Genomic DNA, 21,405 nt, shown 5'->3' with positions numbered 1-21,405 from the left:
CCATCTAATGGACGGTTTGGATCATCCTATGGTGCGGGCCATACCTTACTTTGTTTGGTTGCTCATTTTGGTGTGGGGGGATTGTAGGAGTTTCAAATGCTTGATATCTTCCAAAGATCTCCCAAAAGCATGTTTGGCTGTCATTTAGACCTCTGACAAGTAGGCAATTTCTAGACATCATTATCCTAGTCTGCGTGCCAGAGATGTTCCCCCATAATTTTCTCCCCTTTCTACATCTTCTGCTAATTTTCTCGAGCAACCAAACACTACTCACAAATCTTCCTCCTAATCTTAAACCCATCTTTCATGTTTGTCTTTTTCTCTTTTTGACTTCTTCTTCTCCTCCTAATCTCCCAGCCATCGAACAAGCAACCAAACAAAGAGTCCTCTCTTAACAGCTTCATCACATTGTTTTTACTTTGCAAGCACAGTTAGAAGAGTCAAAAAGTTATGTTTGAACTTCATTACAGCCGACTAAGAATTCTCTCATTTGAATAGTAGATGGTACGAAGAAGTCAAAAATTCCCGGGTGGCCGTACTTGGCTAGATATGATCGTGTGGATGGGACCCCTTGTTTTCTGGTGTCTGACAATCCTAGCCATCTGATTGATTCCCGGCAAAATGAACGGCTAAAAACAGTCACATCCAACAGTCAAAATGATTAACCCGTTCTAGTAGATGAGCGGCCTCTAGCTTACGCACGTATTTCAATGCCAGTCCTCTCATGCGTGACTCATGCCTCCGATTCTTTCGTTCTTTCTTCTCTGCTTCTTGCATTTCTAGTTCTACTTTGAACACTATAAATAAACAAATACCAAAGCCAAGAACGAGATTCCTTACGTTTCCTTCTCTCTTTCTGATCATCTTTTGGATCCCACCCTCCAAACACCGGATAATCGCAGAGAAAGACCGATTTGTCGATGGATTTCTTTTACTTTCTCTGACCATGGATTCTCCCGAGCCTTCCAACGGAGGCAAAAAAAGCCTCCATTACATTTTATTTCGTTGCTGGTTTACTCTTCTCCTTTCTCTTATAATCTCCTTCTTCTTCGCCTTTCTTTGCGGGCTTATTGCGATTTTTATTGGAAATTCCTCTGTTCCTGATCCGGCTTCAGTCCCCGCTCAGTGCAAGATCGTCTCCGGGAGTAAGTTTTTTTTTTTTTTTTTTCACTTCTTCTACTTTGTTTTTGTTGTTAATTAGGGTTTGGTTGGTTGTTGCTTCTTCATTTATCTGTATGAATTCTTTATACAAGTTAGGTTTTCTTTTCAAGAAAATTTCACCTTGAAAGAGACTCATAAATTGAGATTTAGGCCCTGTTTGGATTGAAGGAATTTACTGGAAAAGTATGGAAAGGGAAAATATTTCTAAAATTCTCCTACCTTTTTACACATTAAAATGCATAACTTGATCCAACACTATTCAATTTTTACTTAGAGGGAGCTTCAATTTATCATAATATCCCTCTAGATTAACCATAATTATATCATTTTCCCTCTAAATTCTCAACTCAACTAAACCTTTGTCCCAAACTAGTTGGGGTTGGGTAATGAATCCTTTAGAGAATTTTCATGAAGAAGGTGAAAGGATCTACGCGGGTCAAATTGACTAAGTCTAATAATCCTGACACTGGTTGGGTTCGTCTACACGGATCATTTTCTTCCATTCTATCCTATCCAAGGTCATGTTCTCTGTTATGTTCCTAGCCCTCGAGTCTTTCCTCACTGTTTCTACCCAAGTTGTTTTCGGCCTGCCCCTACCTCTTTTTACTCCGTCAACTTGGAACGAGTCACTTCTTCTCACTGTTGCATCCAATGGCCTACGTTGGATATGCCCAAACTATCTTAAGCGGTGCTCTACACACACACACACCTTTTCATTTTCAATTCGATCTACCCTTGTGTGGCCGCACATCTCACTCTAAGCATCCCCTCTAAATTCTGGTTATAAAATATTTTCCCAGGACAAAGTTTTCCATCAGAAACATTTTTCTTGCAATCCAAACATTTTTTCTTGCGTTCTCAATGTGGAAATTTACATGTAATGAGATTTTCTTAAAAATTTCTCAGAATTCTAGATTCATCCTTTCGTCTTTACTGGCTTTGATTTAAGCTTTACATGATAGGGACTATTTAGTGAACATAAGAAGTGGATTTTTATCCATAGTTTTGTAATTCATTTAGATAATGTAAGCGTAGTGGAAAGAACGTTTTAACATTATTTTCGCGAGCAGCTTAGCAAAGAAGATTCGTTCTTGACTAAGTCTACTTTTTTATTTAACCCAAAGGGCAATGCATCACACTAAGCTTTGGGGTAGTCACTTAAATCCTATTGAACTGAAATCCAATGGCTGCAAACTCTAAATTAGTGAAGATTTTACATATGCACCGCCACCCTAAATGAATAAATTTAATTTAGCATGGAGCGAGAAATAAATCGTAGGAAATTGTACTAGTTTCGGCGCGCGGGTGTGTCAGAACCAGTTGCGGTTCAACGGGTTTTGCCAATCTTGACTCGAAGCACCAAATCAACTGTATGATCTCTCACAACTGAATATCACCGGCCTCTGGTTTGGTCACTTGTTCAAATCAGTTGATTACAGAGGTCTGAGTTCCCCTCATATGGTTCTCTTTTGGAGTATGTACGTCGAAACAACCGTTTTAACAAAAAGGAGTAAATAGGCCCCCAACGAGCGTACTCGGGTTGTGACTGAATACGAGTCCACTTGGTAGTGCGAAGACTACAGTGAGGAAAGAGGGGCGATGGGTTCCCCTGCGGGTGTGCCGTGTGCCCACTTGTTTTCCTATTCCGGTTCTGGTTCCTACTGCTTGTGACTCTTATCCCTATGCCTACTCCATAGAGAGTATCAAAAAAATCAGATTCTCCATGAAGATAATCTTCCCAGAGGATGAATAGTTGAAATTTATATTTACTTAGGGAACCTCTTGATGAATAATCAGGGGTGTTTCTTTATTTTAAGAAATGTAATTAACGGCCATTAGAGTCGAAAGTGTATGTCCCTACAAAATTAATTAAACCTCTTCTCGCAAGAGGGAAATTTGATCTTGATGCATTTTTGTGTGTGATTCTCTTTTCATGCATGTAAAAATTGTTGCGAAAATATTTCATGCAGAATGAATGCAAACAGTTTGAGATTCAAGGTACTGATGAACTATCTTTTTAGAGAAAAAAAACAAAACAAAACATCTTGAAATTCAATTGATTTGGTTACCCATTTTGTTGTACATGATACGGAAAACTACCCTTCAAGAGGAAAAAATAAAAGACAAAAAAACTTGAAATTCAATTGATATGTAACCATTCTCTTGTACATGGTCAGAAATTCTAAAGCTGGTTGTTAACTTGAGCTGATGTTGAATTTCTTGCAGGTGTGGATCTTAGGTCATCTAGGGTTTGTGAACTTGGAGTGTTTAATTACAAAGCCAAGAATGTGTTTTACCCTTTAGAAAGAACAAGATTCCGATGCCGCTATGATTACTATTGGGCTTCAGTTTTCAAGGCAATGTTTTCTTATTGTAGCTACATTCACTTGCATGCCTTTCTTGTTAGGAGAGTTTTTCTGGACTTTCACTTCCTATATATTTTGATGATTCTTAATGAAGCATGACCCCAATGTTGGATATCACTCTATCTAAGACAGAAGTAGTTGTTACATCTTATAAATGAAAGTTATTAAAAGATTGAATATATGTCCAATTGTCATCTCTATCTAAGACAGAAGTACTTGTTACATCTTATAAATGGAAGTTCTTAAAAGATTGAATATTTGTCCAATTGATCGCTGATGTACTGTAACTGTTGCAGCCATTAACCATCTACTATTTCTTGCAAGTAAATTTGTCTTATGGGATAATATTTGGGTCCAGGTGCATTAGATATGCACATCTAGAAAAAGAAAGCAAAGAGAATCTTTAGAAACCATTAATGAAGATGGAAGTAGGAGCAGAATGCGTAGGGATGTCAATGGCCCAGGCTACCTGATGGGCATATTGGGTAAGGCTCAGATCAGGTCGATTTTTGCTATGTTTTCTGTCTGATTTTTTAACACTTATCTGGGTTGGCTTAGGCCCATTTAGAAATCCGGATGGTTATGGGTATGGTAGATTTGACCAAGCGACAGCTCGGCCCATCCAAATATTTTTTTTAAATGTTCAAGAAATAATTAAACATTAATAACTAGTGGTTGCTTTTTAAGAATATAATTTGGGAAATAATCTAAATCTATCGTTATATTACTTATTAGTTTTGGCATAACATAACATAAGTACATAAGATTCTTTTAGTTCTAAAAGAAATCTATCAAATTGAAAGACTAAGAAAAAAGAGTATTGCTAGCAGAACTGACATTGTGACTGAGCTGGAACTGGCCAAATCCCCGCTAGCCATTATGCCATGAGAAACCAAGAAACCGGTTTTCTCTGTTGCATTTGGAACCAGAGAAACTGCTCTGTACAGCTTTCTTGCTCCCCATCCCTGATTTTCACCATCCTCTTTTTTATAGATCCCTGTTTGCTGCCTTCCTCCCACAGACTCCCTACCGTTTCCACATGTAGCACATTCATATCCATCGTTGTTGCCACCACCATTGCCAATCACCACCTACTCTCTCACCAGTACTTGTCATTTATTGTTCGCTAAACCTGGAGACAACGAAGGAGAAACTGCCCTAAAAATCACTATTTTAATCGGTATACCTCATTAGTGATTTTGTTGCGACTGTGTAAAGAAGGGGGTAAAAATAAAGACGATGCTGCTTTCGTCATTTTGAAGAAAAATAGTTTCAGTGATATGGTAGACAGATGAAACTTGAGTAAATGGTTTCACACTTTCCTCCCAGTCCACATGGCACAAATTAATTGTAGGGTCCCAGATCGGTTATGCACCCGGTTCCCATATCATTATATCATTTTCCAAACATAAAACAAAACTATAACTGTTACAAAATCAAATGTAAAAACTCCAACGCTAAAGATTTTTTGTCTTATGTTTGGATCAGTAAAGTTCGAATACAGTAATTTCAAATTGGGACTAATCGTGTTTGGGGAAACCATAGACCGCTATGAGTGTACACGTTTGTTTTTAACGGGTTCATTTTTTTAGTTGTTTAGGGGCGGTAAATGTGTGTATCCAACTTCCAAGAAAGTAGTTGAAGAAAAATCCATAGAATCTTTGTTGGTACTTTTAGGTAGTAAGTGATGGATATTGGCAGGTGTACTTGTGATGACAAGAAGTCCGAGTCTTTGATAGCGAGCTGCATATAACTTGGGCTACCAGTTGAATCTCCATCTGCATGTCCTTAAGCTCTATGTTGCCTTCGGTAGAGCACCCATCATTAATAGCCCCTTTGGTGTGTCATAGGAATCCTCCAGCTGCTTCCCAATGAAGAAAATCTTGGAGGTTGACTGATTGATTTTCGTAGTTAACTGGACAGTAGCTATAAGAGGGAAAAAAAAGTAAATATTATGATCTTCTGAACATACTTCTTTATAAATAACTATGTGCTTGTAACGTGCATGCACAAAAATAATTAAGTTCTAAGTTTCAACTTTCAAGTTTTCAACCATTAAAACAAGAAAGCTATATGCTTGTTTCTTACTGTACCATGATACCATTACCAACTAATAAACGAGTCCTGGTGATAGAAACCCTATCACTTGGGCTACCAGCTGAATCTTCCTCAGCATGTCCTTAAACTCTATGCTGCATTTGGTAGAACATCCATCATTAATAGCCCCTTTGGTGTGTCTAAGGAATCCTCTAGCTGCTTCCCAATAAAGAAATCTTGGAGGTTGACATTGATTTACATAGTTAACTGGACACTAGATATAAGAGAAACTGAAAGTAACATATTATGATCTTCTGAGCATACTTCTTTATGGGATTTTATCATCATTTTTTAACTTCTTTAGCATTTTAGTAGCCATGGCCACATGGGAATGAATGGTCATGCACATAAGCCTAAATGTACATGGCTTATTGGTTTTGTTCATGGATGCTCTCTCATATAAAATGCATTGAAGTGTGAGGTTGCTTGAATCATAAAATGGTTGAGGCATGTTGTTTCAAATGCATTGTACAAATCTGATATTATAAGGCATTTTGTCTTAAATTTTAGGATGCTCTAATAAGTCGAAACTGAGATTGTGATTCAGGTGGAATACACAGAAGATTCTTCTGGTCAGATACTTCATGCATTAGCAGAGGCTCCAAAAGAGGCCCTTCCTCTTGACTGTAGGCCTAGTTTTGGTGTCGCATGGTTGACAAAAGATAAGTTCAAGGTATGTGATACTAAATTTTAGTCTCCCATATGTTGTTATTCCACCTTGAACCTCACTGTGGGTTTACTTTGGACACTTGCTCATGTGGCAAGATGTGATCTACATTGTAGGTTTTAAATATTTAGGCTGTTAAGTTGACCCAGGTGGATGTTGTTACAGGTTTTCTTTTCATTGTGACCAATAAATACTGTTTTTAATGGAAATTTTATGTTTACACAATAATCAAAACGAAGCATGAATCCATATGAAGTTTGAACCAGTATACAATTTCATTGACTTAATACGGATTATAGTACCGTGAATTGTTGTAAGAACTATGTGATTTAGAAAACTGCGTAGACAGTACTGTCCAGATCAATGCAACAGCCAGTTCTTGGGTCCCACACGGGAACTTGTTTGTGCATTCAAGACCATTGATCTTGTAGAACATTATGAGGCGACCCACATGGTCTTGGTCCCATGTGAAACAAACATTCCATGCATAAGATAAAATAACTAAAGAACTCAATGGTTTACCTTTTGTTGGTGGAACCCTAAAAGAGGCTTGATGGATCAAGAACCTAGGATTATCCGATCAAGATGTTCTCAATGGCACTGTCCATACTTGTGGTTGTTGGTCTGAACGACGGATCGATCACATAGGTGTGGCAATAGTTACAAAATTCGGGTTTCAGAATAAATCGTCTAGGCAAAGGTTCAAAATACTAGAAAATGTTTGATAAACTTTCAGGAAAAAATTGGGAAAAGGGAAATCTGTTTTTTCTGATAGTTTTGAATTTCTTTAGGCATAAAAATAATATACTAAAAATTGATGAATTATTAATCAAAATCATGTTTAATTCAGAAAAAAGGTGTTTGGTTCAAAAAATTGTTTTCAATTCGAAAAATGCAATCTTATTTGAATTATTTGGGATTTTTAAAAGTTTAATACGGGGCATTAAAAATTTGGGACTTTTTCAAGAATTTTCAATTATTTGGAGAATTTTGAAAATATGGATGTGTATGGCACATGTGAGACCCAGCGAGTGTCTGTTAGGAGCGAGCCTAACAGCCACCATATTTTTAGCAATTTCCTTTGATTAATAATGCTTACAAATTTGAATTGCTTCTTTAGTCGACATATTTGTCGACTCTGCTAGAAAGAAAAAACATGTTACTAATTATTTATTTTTCAAACCGTGGCACTTGTATTGTGGTTTGGTTTGGAGATGCTTGGGTGATGTGGGTTTGGTTTGGTTAACTAGATTATTTTACAATATTTTGAAGAGTAAGAAGATGCCTGATGAGTACAGGAAGAGTACATTAGTACCTATTTATAAGAATAAAAGGGATATTTAGAGTTGCACCAATTACCGGGGAATTAAGCTAATGAGTCACACCATGAAGCTTTGGGAGAGGGTAATTGAGCATAGACTAAGAAAAGAGACTAAGGTGTAAGAGAATCAGTTTGGCTTCATGCCCGGACGATCGACTATGGAAGCTATCTTCTTGATTAGGCGGTTAATGGAGAGATTTAAAGAAAATAAAATGTGCCTTCATATGGTTTTCATTGATTTGGAGAAAACGTATGATAGGGTTCCCAAGAGTGTTATGTGGTGGGTCATTGAAAGGAAAACAGTGCCCACTAAATATGTTGATGTGATTAAGGATATGTACGATGGAGCAGTAACTAGTGTCAGAACCCCGGATGGCATGTCTAGTGAGTTTCCAATTACAATATGACTGCACCAAGGATCAGCTCTAAGCCCTTATCTTTTTACGCTGGTTATGGTTGAGCTTACCGAGGGTATCCAAGATGAGGTGCCTTGGTATATCCGTATATGTTATTTGCAGATGACATAGTATTAATTGACGAAACCAAAGGAGTAAATGCTAAGTTAAAGTTATGGAAAACTACTTTGGAATCCAACTTTTTTAGACTGAGTAGGACTAAGACATAGTATATGGAGTGCAACTTTAGTAATGTAAGGAGGCGGGACGAGGATATAGTAAATATGACTGGACAGGAGGTACCTATGAGAGATTGAAGAGGATGTTAACCATAGAATAAGAGCAGGTTGGTTGAAGTGGAAGCTTGCTTCAGGAGTTTTGTGCGACCGTAAAATCCCTACCAAGTTGAAGAAAATTTTTATAAGACAACTGTGAGGCCAGCCATGCTGTGCAGCTCAGAATGTTGGGCCACCAAGAAGCAGCATGTGCATAAGATGAGTGTAGCGGAGATGCGAATGCTTAGATGGATGTGCGGCTACACAAGCTTAGATAGAATTAAAAATGAAGACATTCGTAGATAGGTGGGGGTGGCACCAATTGAGGAGAAGATGAGAGAGCATTGCTTAAGATGGTTTGGACATATCCAACGTAAGCCTTTGGATGCTCCGGTGAGAAGAGGTGACTCGTGCCAAATTGATGGAGTAAAAAGAGGTAGGGGCAGACCGAAAACAACTTGCGTAGAAACAGTGAGGAAAGACTTGATAGCTAGGAACATAACAGAGAACATGACCTTGGATAGGATAGAATGGAAGAAAATGATCCACGTAGAAGAACCCAACTAGAGCCAGGATTAGAGCCGGGTAGATTCCTTTTACCTTCTTCATGAAATTTTTCTAAAGGATTCATTTCGCCGACCCTAACTAGTTTGGGACAAAGGCTTTGTTGAGTTGATTTGAGAGGCACTTGTAATGTAGTTTTAATTATCAAGTTCTTGTTTATTTTTATTTCATTTGTAGTTCTATGGCGTTCTATTAATCTTGATCGCTTTCTTCTCAGGTAAATGAAACCTATGCCTGCAGCTATACACCTGGAGCTTCCAAAGTTGATATCTATTCTGACAGTCTCTTCAATTGTCAAGCAAAAGATCCATCTTTGCTTGAGATGATAAGGAGATCTTTCGTTCTGTGAGTACACCACTCATGTTACATCACTTGTTTCTTTCTTTTATCTTATTTTCACTGTAGGTATGCTAAAGATATACATTAGTGCTTTGTTTCATGAGATTGTCAATGCTTTCACCAAAGCTTTATCCAAGGGATGATACAAGGTTCATGTCACGAGCCAAGCACAGAAGAGTGCTTTCTTGCGTGCTTAAGGGCAATTGTTTTTAATGTGTAATATGTTGTAACTAGTTAATTATCTTCAGGCTCATTTGAAACTGTGTTTCAGTTCAAATTTATAAACAGAAATGTAATCCAGACCACAAGACCTTGCATGCATTGCTGATAAAGGGGAAATTAAACTTCTATGGGTTTACATTTAGACAAACAATTGTCTTACAAAAGTTAACTTATAATTGCCATGTGTTTGCATGTCTTTTAACGGAAGTGATATATTTGCCCCGTTTCTTCCCCGGCCACCCTCTGTAGTGTAATTAACCGTGTATGACTATTTTAGTTTTTTTTTTACACTTCAAGTTGGTGGCCTGGTGAAGAAAAGGGGGTGAATATATCATTTCCCTTCTTTTAAATGTTAGACATTTTTATTTTATTTTTAAATTTTGTCAGTAACTAATACAACACATTCAAAGCGCTGATAAGAAGTCATCTTATTAAGCCAGAGTCCAGATTAGAGGCTTCACAGCGACATAGCTTGCATATCCTGGAAAATAGAAACAGTGTACTTTTATCATTGCATTGAAAACTAATTGAAGATTATACATTATATGGGTAATTCATTCTGTGTTTTTAATTGGTTAATTTATCTGTTTCTCTGTACCTACAGCTTCACCAAGTCCAAATCTGCGTTCTCCCACGCAGGAAGAGTCCGAAGCATGCTACAGGGTACAGGAGCGGGTATTCTCACTGGTATTCTATCTAGCATAACTGTCATCAACTTAGTTAGACTCCTTCAATCGTTAAAACATAAGCTAGCAAGACAGTGGGAAGCTTCAAAACTCCATATTGCACCCTATAGAGCGCATTTCAGGAGAGTCTGTATCCTTATTGCATACATCTCTGCCGTGGCCTGGTTCATGCTCCAATACGGCAAGATGCTCGGCCTCTCGGAGTTCTTCATCAGGTCAAATCTGGGTGAGAAACCAGTGAAAGGGTAATACTTATTCATTGATTAGTCCCCTGTAATTTTAGTCAATTCCCATGTACACCGTTATGCATTTTACTTGATAGAGAGTCTTTTGGAAAGGGATGCAACAGCACCGGATATTTTTCTTTCCGGCCACTTTCCGGCAGAGATGCTGTTTGTGCTGGCTATTTCAGTAAAGCAAATGTAAGGCATTCTTGGTGAAATACACCGCTTGTATGGTGATCTCTCGCCCTTGTATCAAACTGTTCAATATATATATCTCATTCCATTGTCATAGAAACAGACTTTTTCTTGGACCCTAACAACAGAACAAACATATACTTTGTTGGAGTTTTTATCTTGCCTGTAATTTTTTTTGTTAAAATGCACTATGGTCCAGATGGTTGGATGATCCAAACCATTCATTTGATGGGCCCCAATTTAAACCACCGTCCCTAGAAAACCATCCCCATAAAATGATCCTAGCCCTCTGATCTAGTCGAGGGAGGGCACTAAGTGTGTCTACTAGAAATCAGCCCTTCACTTTCTTGTGAAGGGCTGAGATTATCTTACTTTTTCCTCATCTCAACCCTTCACAAGAAATTGAAAGGCTGATCTCTGTTTGAAGACGCAGTTAGTCGCAATAGATGAAACAAAAACTTGTTTCAAAATTTCTTGCTTTTCCATTATATGATTCCACACGAAAAGTAGCTTGAACTTCGCAGTTGACGTTTTTTATTGACAAGGATCTTCAATTTTTGACGGTATTCCTCTGAAATGAAGGGCATGGATCGCGCTTATGTCAATGGAAACAAATTTACTGAGGCTGTGTGTCTTTTCGTGGTAATTAAAACAAATTTTACGCTCATTTTTAAGTGAAAAGATGGGTATAAAATTTATATCACGCCCATTTATGAGGAGAGAAACAGAGCCTGGATGGGAAATGGATTTTACGCCTAACAAGAAGGAAGATGTTACACACGGAAAAAGATGTACGACTGAAGTGTACGCAGGGGTGCTCAAATTCGGACTAACTGTTTCGCAGTGTTACGAAAATATTGTTTAGTGGGTTAGTTATTCAGTCAATCTCAAGACTCGGTGTGGTTGAGATACTGGGGGAGCAGTTATTTAGCATTATCTTTTAAATTGCTAGTAGTGCCGTTGTGGCTTATCTGTAGGGAGCATTTTCTTTTAGTTGCTTATTTGTAGGAAGGAGTTAGCCTTCTTTTCTTATTTAAATTCAGTCGTATGTAAGTTCAGATCATCAAGTATCAAAGAAAGACAATCTATTTGGTTGCTGTCTTGCAGTCTCTTTTAATTATTTACATGGTATCAGAGCTTGGTTGGCTGTAAAAGAGGGAAGGCAGCAAGGAATACAAATTGTTCTCAAGTTGCAAAAGTTCTTGTTTCACAATGTCATCATCGAGTGCAATTGTACCTGAAATTCTTACATAGAATAACTATGCTAATTGGAAAGTGTGGTTGAAGAGCTATTTGCAAGGACAAGGTCTGTGGGATATTGTTGATGGATCTGATGTCAGGCCTGAAGGAAATCAACCTGGCTTAAATGCATGGAAAAAGAACGGCAAGGCACTTCATGCAATCCAAATCTCTTGTGGATCTGACATGCTCTCATATGTGAGAGAGTTAGATTCAGCAAAAGAAGCCTGGGATAGCTTGGTCATCGTGTACGAACAGGCAAGTGGAGCGAGAAAATCCTTTTTGGAAGCTGAATTACGAGCCAGCAAACAAGGAGAATACTCCATTGCTGTATTCTCTCGCAAGGTCAAAGACATCCGTGATCAATTGGAGGGCATCGGCATCAAGATGGAGAATAACACTCGCGTTGCCATCATATCAGAAAATCTAAGAACTGAATTTGATGCTATGCGAGTGTTAATTCAGAAGGAGAAGCCATCCATGAATGAGGCAGTGAGTGTGGAACCCGATCCGAGAGGACGAGTGCGGCGAGGGACGCGAGGTCCCCACAGCAATGCTCAAAGATCTCCACATGTGAAGGAGAGCTCTACCAAGGAACTCTCGAAATAGGTGCCACTCTCATAGCATAGCATGAGTGGCGATACAAAACGAATGAGATACATCCTGATCAGGAGCCACGGCTCGAAACCGAGATGTACCTAAAAATAACTCAGAGTCGCCATCCATGGACGCGCCATGGAACCAAAACAAATGCTCTGTTTGCAATGGATAACTAGAGATACAAAAGGTCCGTGCCTGATGACGAATGGAGAAGGTCTGAAGAGCGCCCCCAATTCGCCCGAGTGCGAACACTTGGTCTCTTATGCCATTTTCATTAACTCCAAAGAAGTTTGGGTAAAAATCATGTGAAATGGGAATAATCCTCAGGAGTCGTCTACCTAAGCATGCATTTCCTGAGGATAAAGAATATAAACACACATAAAATAAAATGAAAGATGTGTCACCTAAGCATAGCTAGGTTATGAGTGACATGCCTAAAGGGTGTCTAAGTTATGATGCAAACACATGCAAGCTATAGCTAAATGTATAAGATCAGTACAAGAAAGTAAGAAAACACATCAAAAGAAATACAATAACAACAAATCCTAAGACTCTAAATTATTAGCCCGAGTCCTCGGATGGTCTGGTATTCATCCAAAGAAGCCTACGTATCCCCGCCTCCACGAGAATCAAGGCAACGTAGTTCTTCGCACCTATTCTAAGCTATGATGCCTAAGACACCTAGACCTCTATCCTAGACTCGATCTAAAAGACCGGACTAGTTCTTAAAGCTTTTTGTACGATTATTTAAATTCCAGTGAATTGTAGATTTTAGGACACCCTATATGCCCTAACTAAATGCAGATTAGCCATAAGCTAATGCAGGTGTTTCCTACAACCTATGTGTAACTAGGCTGTGCGTCCTAAGGAAAACAATGGGATCACTAACGCATCTTAGACCTAGTCATCAGTCGGCGATGTGAATCGCCAACTGACCGGACGGAGGTGCTCCTATAACTCTAGGACAAACCCCTAACTCTAAAACAAGCACACAACAAACAGACAACAAAAGACAAACTCCTAACTCTAACACAAACACACAACAAGCACACAACAAAAGACAAACTCCTAACTCTAAAACTCTCTATCTAGGACAAAATCCTAACTCTAGAGGAAGATCTTGTTGAAAACAAGGTTTTGAAGAAAAAGGGTTAAAGCATTTATTTACAAAGTTTGGCTGGACTTGAGATAAGAATCTCAAGCTGCACTACGTACCTCGTGGAAGAGGATCAAGCCAACGTAGTTCGAAACGAACTCTCAAACTACGCTTATAAAAGAAAACACTCAACACTTTAGATTTTTTTTTAAAGGTTTTTTATGTTTTTCAAAGGTTTTTGATATTTTTAAAGTTTTCAAATGTTTTTGAGTTTTAAATTTCTAATGTTTTTGGATTTTAAAGCTTTTCCAATGCTCAGGACCTTAAAATGCTTTCAATCTTAAAGGGAACACGCAAGAACAACCACAAACTAGGGCAAAGCCCTAAATCCAAAAGGGGAAACCCCGAACAAGCAACTAACGCCTCAAAGAGACGAACCACAACAAGAAAGATAGCGTCCCAAGAAGAGAGAAAACGATCCAAGATCCCAAGCAAGCAAAGCTCTAACAAGACTGAGTTAGTCTCTAATCAAAGTGAAGAAAAAGGGTATCAAGTAAACTCAGATTTCCATTCAATTATTATAAAAATAAATCAAGCGTTAAGAAAAGAAGAATTTTCAATTAAAAAATACACAACCTATAGCAATCATAAAATGATAAACAACATAAATTAGTCAAGACCAGCCGCTGGATAGCCTAATAAAGCAAAAACAATATCAAACACTTCTATGCCCAACCACAAACACCACCCCAATATGGGGATGAAATCAGATGATGCTAAAGTAATCATCTGATATCATAATACACATGATAATATTTCTAATCCCGCCTTGAAATCAGACAGTACTCATGTCGATAATATCGAATAGAGTAGTCATCTGATCTCCTTCTTTCCTAAAACAATTTATTTAAATAAAATTAAACAAATATGATAAGCTTCAAGATAATCTCACCTGAACAGTCCATTCGTTATTGTCTTCAGAACCTAACTCAATGCTTAAGATAAGAAGAGATGTAACAATTGTGACACCATACGAAACATGTAACAAGTAAGAACTTCATCTTTGAGTAAGTGAAAGAGAATAACAAATAATAACTTCCAACAAGCTACTTCCAAACAAAAGAAATGACAGGGAAAAGAGATCTGTCTCACTTCAATTAGATTGATCGACACAAGAACAGTAGCCACAGTCGTGCACAATATTTCTTATTCTAAAGCTTCTCTAACATTTAAACATGAGATTCACAAAGAATTTCAGCCCATTTTTCTGAAAACATAACTACATAATTAAAGGCAGTAGGACATTTTATTTTAAAATTCAGAGAATCAAGTGAATAGCATCCATACCAACCAAAAGAACTCCAACTGAACCTGATAGAGTCATTCTTATCTAGAAATTAATACACATCAAGGGATCATGAATAACAATACAGGGTATGCTTATCTCATTTTTCTTCATTAAATATAGACCCGAAAAATGGTGCACGAGCAGCTAACAAAATGCTATATGCACCAAAAACTCTGCACTAAAGGGCTGAACCTGCGAATTCCTAAAATGAGATAGTATAAAGTGAATTACACTACCTTCATTTGGGAACCTCTCAATTAAGACTATTTGCCTCTATTTTACCAAAACAAAAAGATATGCAAGATAAAAATCCTCTCCAAAATTGGATACAAGTTTTGAGAATTTTGTACTAAGGATGACATCCAGCGAAGTAAACACAGCAAATGTATGACTAAAGAACACCATGCAATATAAACCATCAGTAGTAATACTCTAATTTATGCGCAACGGGTTTTATTATTTCCTCCAGTCATCTTATCTCTTATGTCCCACATCTCGATAACTCACTTATGATAAGAAACAACACGTTACACAAAGATCAGAGCATCATTAATAAAGAAGAAAAAAATTCAGACCTATAAGCATCAGGAAAATTTCAATCAAACACACAACATTAGCAAACATTAGCATCCATGAAGCAATTAGAGAAGGATAGTAGAAGACCTACACCTTTTGATTGAAAAGTATAGGACTAAAGAGAACGAGCAAGCAGTCATAAAGAATGGATAGAAGTGAAAACATATTACCTGATCGAAGAACTACCGATTGCAATGAGTGTGAGACCACAAGTTAATTTCTTCTTGTCTTCGAGTCCAAACCTTAATTGAGCTTCATTCTCTAAAATGATGAATTTCACTCATCCCTTCTCAGATCTAAACCTTCGTGTTTAGTTTCCTCCTTTTTTTAGCTGATGCCGTCACCGAATCATGCAATTTTTGTTGAGCTCATTGATGTAATGCCGAGCAACTGAATTGAATGGATCAACTAAAGCTCAAGAGATCTTGAATATAGTAACAGCTTGTAATGGAAGCTTGGTAAAAGATGGCTGGCCAGAGGGAGAACACAGGCCGGAATCCGGCGGAGGTAACGGTGGGGGAATTTGTGGTAGAAATGGGGGTTGAGAGGAGGAAGCCGAGGTTGCGGCACGGCCAGAGACGGTGGTTGGAGGTGGGTCGTAGAGGTGGTTTAGGGATTATTAGAACGAAATGAAGATGGAGATGGTCGGTGAGATGGGGTTTGAAATGGGGAGAGAACAGAAATAGGGAGGTTGAGATGAGAAATCAAGAGGGTTTTGATGTGGGTTTGGGGTCTGAGAGAAAGAAAGAGAAGAAAGAAAAAAAAATGGATGAAAATGGAGGTGGCTGGCCGGAGCTAATGGTGTTGGGTTGGGAAGAAGATGGGATTTGATAAGAAAATAAAAATGGGTTTGAGATTGGTATAGAAATGGAGATGGTGGGGGTGAGAAATGAAGTGGGTTTGCAGGGGAAAATAATGGATAGTCGGATTTGCAGAGGTGGGTGATGGTGGGGGTATAGGAGATGGCTGGTGGAGGTGGAGAGTGATGGTGGCTTTGCCGGAGCAGGCGGTGGTGGCGGCCGGTGAGGGAAAAGGAGATGAAGGTGGGAGAGGGTTTTCGAATGGGTTTGGGGTGGTCAGTGGTGGCTGGTTTTTTTTGGGTTTTTCGAAATGGGTTTTGGGTTTGGGTGGTGCGGTTGGTGGTGGTGAATGGTGGTTGAGAAGAGGGTTTCGGTGGGTTTCGGTGGAAGAGGCTTGGTGGAGGTACGGCCGATGGAGGTGAAGGAGATAATGAGGGTGGTGGCCGACGGTGATGGAGGAGAGAATGGGGGTGGCGGCCGACGGTGGTGAAGGTTTGGTGGCTGGCCGGCGGCTATGGTTGAGAGATGGTGGTTGGCCGGCCGGAGGAGGTGGCGGCTTGAGTGGAGGTTGCAGAGGTGGTTTTGATTTAGGTGTGGGTTTCGGGTTTGCCAGATTTTGAGGGGTTTTGCCGTAGAAGATGGTGCTGGTGGCGAGGGGGAGTGGCCGGGGAAGGTGATTGGAGTTGGCTGCCCGGGTGGAGGCCGATGGTGGAGCTTGATGGTGGTGGAGATGTGATGGTGGCTGAGAATGGGCCGGCTGGAGGTTGGAGGGTGGTGGAGGTGCGGTGGTGCGGTGGATGAGGGTTTTGATGGAAAATGGGTTTTGGTGGTGGGAGGTGGGGAAGAAGAAGAAGATGGAAAAGGTGGGTGATGACCGGCCGGGGGAATGGCCGGAGACGGTAGCTTCCTCTCTTTCTCCCTCTCTGCAAATCTCTCCTCTTATGCGGCTGCCCCCCCTTCAACGAAAATAAAGAGCCCCTCCCCTTTTGCCCTAACTCGATAGGGTTTTTATAAATGGAAATGTCCAAATTCTAACCCCCTCCTAGTTCTATGGACAGCCCTCATTATGCTACTTCACACCCCTCTGCTCATAGAGAGATGCTATTAGAACTACAATATTTTGATATTCGCACACTTTGCCTGGATAATCTACCCTCCCTTTATATAAGAAATGAAACATTCAAGCCCATTTTCTCTTCGGGACAGCCACCTTTTAGCAGTGTATATGAAACCCAAATTTGTAAGAGAGTGGTTCCGGCAAGAAAGGGGCCACTATAAAAATGAAATGCTTTCCCAACTCCTTTCTCTACTAACAGATTCCCTCCATATAGTAGGTGGTGGGCCCACAAAAATGAGAAGCACTGAAGAACCAGAGCTGGTCCACCATTCACTGCTCCTTATTATTATCCATGCATGGCCGAATAGATGCCCGCTCCTTCAATAGTTTAGAACTTCACAAGGTAAACCAATACCGACACTTGACACTACCATGCTTCAATGATGCACCGCCCTTTTCTTTACTTGACACTTGTGACCTTATATACATGCTTCGATTAACACACTCACTCGCCCTGACCATTTCCATCAATTTTTTCTGAAATTTTCCAAAACTTTACTCGGGATCTTAAACTACTCTAGTGCATAGATTGGGACTCTAGATCATTACCCTGGTAGGGTTTTTATTCAAACCGAGCCGATTAGGGTATGGTCAAAATGGGGTGTCTACAGTGAGCCTCCTTCTTCAAGAAGAAGCCTTGCTTGAAAGACGTAAACTGGAGAGCAAACCTGAAAGGTATGAGAATTCTAACGAAGCCTTATTCACTAATGCTCGTGGAAAGCCTCGAGGAAAGGCAAAGTTTCAGGGATCTAGGAATCCAAATAGCAACCAGTCTCGACCATCTACCAACAATGGCAGGAATTTCAACTGCTACAACTGCGGCAAGAGAGGTCACTTTGCAAGGGAGTGCTGGCACAAGGAAGGAAATTCCAGCGCTGTAGAGGAATATGAAGATCAACCAGATGAAAATCGTGATGATAACAAGAATGAAGAAGCCCTGTGCATGATGGAGAAAGCAGATCTTGCAAATGATCAATGGTACATTGACTCAGCGTGCTCAAATCACATGACCCCAAGGGAGGAATTGTTTGTCACCAAAGAACCATTCACGAAGGTCTCGGGTGTCATAACGGGAGACAATACCACTCTTGAAATCAAAGGGCAAGGCCAAGTTGAATTGCAAGAGTCAAATGGAGGTATTAACAAATTATTTAATGTCCTTCATGTTCTTAAACTCTGCAAGAACCTCATGTCTGTAGGACAGCTCGTAGACCAAGGCTATGATGTCAATTTTAGCGGCAATGGATGTGAGATCTACAAGAAGAAAATGGTGACTTAGTAGCACGAGGCAAGAAGGTGGGAAGACTATTTGCTCTAACAATGGAAGGATCACCAACAAAGAAGAATTATGCACTTGCCATAGCTCATCGTTGGCACAAAAGATTGGGGCATTGCAATTTTCAAAGGGTGGCAGATATGTCAAGAAAGAAGCTGGTCACTGGAATTTCTCTCATTCAACACTGTGAGCAAGTCATCTGTGAAGCATGTGCATTCGCTAAAGCATCAAGGCAGCCCTTCACGGCCTCTAAAAGTTTGGCACACTACCCTCTTGAAGTTGTTCATAGTGATGTTTGGGGACCAAGTCCTGTTGAGTCACACAGCCGGAAGAGGTACTTTGTATCATTTATTGATAAATATTCACGATATACATGGCTGTATTTTCTTCGTAAGAAGTCCGAGGTTTTTGAAAATTTTAAAGGTTTAAAGCTCTGGTTGAGAATCAACTTAACAGGAAGATAAAGAACCTACGGACAGACAATGGTGGAGAATTCGTATCAAATGAGTTCATCAAGTTTCTCGATGAGCATGGTATAAAAAGGCAGCTTACATGTGTTGAAACACCACAGCTAAACGGCATTGCTGAAAGGAAGAACCGTCACATTGCTGAAGCAACTAGAGCAATGCTTAGTGGGAAGCAAATGCCGAAGATCTACTGGGCTGAAGCAATTAATACTGCAGTATACTTAATCAATCGGATGCCACTGCGAGCTGAAATGGAAGTTCCATATCAACTGTTGGTTCGAAGAAGACCAAGTCTAGAACACTTGCGGATATTTGGAAGCATTGCATACGTGAAGAGCACCAATGAAGGCCAAGATAAACTTGACAAGAAAGCTATAAAGTGCATCTTTCTTGGCTACTCATCGGAACTGAAAGCATATCGATGCTTTGATCCCATCAAGAGGCGTATATATGAAAGCAGGGATGTCAAGTTTGATGAGGAATCACAATGGTACCAGCCATCTCAAGAGAATTAATAAGAGTTACTGCCCTTCACACCACAGCATGAAGAAGAAGAAGAATCCGAAAATTCTTCACAGCCGAATTCTCAAGAGAATGATGGGATCTTCACTTCACCTAATTCTCCTGCTAGAAGACATCAATATCCTGCACGTGAAAGGTATCCTCCATGAAGACTTGCTGATTACTATGTCACAAACCTACACTATGCTTACATAATACAGGTCATAAACTCCTATGAACCAAAAAGCTATGAAGAGGCAGCAAATGATCCAAAGTGGCAGCAAGCTATGGAAGAAGAAATGCAAGCATTAACTAAGAATGCTCCATGGGAGCTTGTTCCACTCCTGCTGAAAAGAAGCCTATCAGTTGCAAGTGGATTTACAAGATTAAGCGTAAATCCAATGGTGAAGTTGAGCATTACAAAGCTCGATTAGTGGCAAGAGGATTCTCACAGACCTATGGTGATGACTATGATGAGACGTTCAGCCCTGTTGCCAAAATCACAAGCATTCGAGTTATCATAGCAATTGCAGCTGAAAGAGGATGGAAACTGCACCAAATGGACGTGAAAAATGCATTCTGAAATAGAGAAATTGACAAAGAGATCTATATGGATCAAGTAGAAGGATTCAAAGATCTTGAAAAGCCAAATTATGTGTGCAAACTCACAAAGGTACTGTATGGGCTAAAGCAAGCTCCAAGAGCCTGGTTTGCCAAGGTTAGAGAATTCTTTTACTTTCACAGATTTATTGCCTCACATGCTGACTCCTGCATATTTATCAACAACTCTCCCCAATCATTAACAATATGTGCCATATATGTTGATGATCTCATTATTATGGGGAGTAATTCTGGTATGATTGAGAAAGTAAAGAATGATCTCTTCCAAAACTTTGAGATGAAAGACTTGGAAGAGCTTCAATTTTTCCTTGGAATTGAAGTAGTGCAGAATGATCATGGCATTTTAATCATGCTAAAGAAATTTGCTCTGGAGTTACTTGAGAAGTTTCGAATGTTGGATTCCAATCCAATGCCAACACCATTAGAAGTGAATCACAACTTGACAAAAGATGAAGGAGCAGTCATTGATGATCCTCGGTTGTACAGGGAGATTGTTGGCGGTCTCATATATTTGACAATTACTCGTCCAGATTTGGCTTATGTTGTGGGAATTGTGAGTCAATTCATGCAAAATCCAAGGAAATCTTATATGGAAGCTGTCAAGCACGTCTTAAGATATGTAAAGGGAACAGTCAACGAAGGAGTCTTTTATAAATGTGGAGTTTCAATAAAACTTTCAGGCTATTGCGATGCAGATTGGGCCGGAGATCCATCTACACGTCGCTCAACGTCGGGATTCTGTTTCAGTTTGGGCACAGGAGTTGTATCTTGGGCAAGCAAGAAACAACCTATTGTAGCACTCTCATCCACCGAAGCAGAATATAGAGCTGCAATGCTAGCCACCTGCGACAGTGCTTGGTTAACTCAATTGCTTGAAGATGTTGGAGAAAAGGTTGATTACAGCATTAAGCTCAAAAGTGACAACATCAGTTCCATAATGTTGGCATCAAATCCAACATTTCATGCTCGCACAAAGCATATAGAGATCCATTATCATTTCGTTCGAGAAAAGGTTCTGAACAAGGAAATAGAAATGATCCATGTACCAACAAACGAAGAAGTTGCAGATATCTTCACCAAATCCTTAAGTGCATAGAAGTTTAACAAGTTCAAGTCAAGCTTAGGAATGAAGGATGCAGATACCAACTAAGCAATAAGAGGGGATGTTACGAAAATATTGCTTAGTAGGTTAGTTATTCAGTCAATCTCAAGACTCGGTGTGGTTGAGATATTGGGGGAGCAGTTATTTAGC

At 39.5% G+C, this 21,405-nt stretch overlaps 2 protein-coding genes across 2 annotated transcripts; both read left to right on the top strand.

Annotated features, from left to right (window-relative positions):
- Positions 1 to 730: 730 nt before the first annotated feature.
- LOC143877012 (exopolysaccharide production negative regulator) lies at positions 731 to 10,612 on the top strand. The gene is made up of 5 exons (XM_077378714.1): positions 731 to 1,145; positions 3,388 to 3,518; positions 6,172 to 6,297; positions 9,064 to 9,191; positions 10,012 to 10,612. Exons 1-5 carry the CDS (start codon positions 947 to 949, stop codon positions 10,340 to 10,342), a joined length of 915 nt encoding a protein of 304 aa, XP_077234829.1. The 5' UTR covers positions 731 to 946; the 3' UTR covers positions 10,343 to 10,612.
- Positions 10,613 to 11,088: 476 nt separating this feature from the next.
- LOC143876883 (uncharacterized) lies at positions 11,089 to 18,567 on the top strand. The gene is made up of 5 exons (XM_077378564.1): positions 11,089 to 11,154; positions 11,800 to 12,243; positions 15,837 to 15,975; positions 16,785 to 16,934; positions 17,846 to 18,567. Exons 1-5 carry the CDS (start codon positions 11,089 to 11,091, stop codon positions 18,565 to 18,567), a joined length of 1,521 nt encoding a protein of 506 aa, XP_077234679.1.
- Positions 18,568 to 21,405: the final 2,838 nt, after the last annotated feature.

Source organism: Tasmannia lanceolata, unplaced genomic scaffold (genome assembly GCF_043159265.1).
Source record: "Tasmannia lanceolata isolate RefF3 unplaced genomic scaffold, GAP_Taslan_0.1 ptg000005l, whole genome shotgun sequence".
In the NCBI taxonomy this organism is placed as follows: domain Eukaryota; kingdom Viridiplantae; phylum Streptophyta; class Magnoliopsida; order Canellales; family Winteraceae; genus Tasmannia; species Tasmannia lanceolata.
The sequence above is the reverse complement of the archived record's forward strand: the minus strand, read 5'-3'. Positions and strand labels throughout refer to the sequence as shown.

Coding starts and splice junctions, on each gene's coding strand:
- LOC143877012 (XM_077378714.1), top strand. CDS start 947: ATGGATTCTCCCGAGCCTTCCAACGGAGGCAAAAAAAGCCTCCATTAC. Junction 1,146..3,387: donor GTGCAAGATCGTCTCCGGGA/GTAAGTTTTTTT, acceptor AATTTCTTGCAG/GTGTGGATCTTAGGTCATCT. Junction 3,519..6,171: donor ATTGGGCTTCAGTTTTCAAG/GCAATGTTTTCT, acceptor ATTGTGATTCAG/GTGGAATACACAGAAGATTC.
- LOC143876883 (XM_077378564.1), top strand. CDS start 11,089: ATGAAGGGCATGGATCGCGCTTATGTCAATGGAAACAAATTTACTGAG. Junction 12,244..15,836: donor AGCCATCCATGAATGAGGCA/GTGAGTGTGGAA, acceptor GCTTGGTAAAAG/ATGGCTGGCCAGAGGGAGAA. Junction 16,935..17,845: donor TGAGAATGGGCCGGCTGGAG/GTTGGAGGGTGG, acceptor TTACCCTGGTAG/GGTTTTTATTCAAACCGAGC.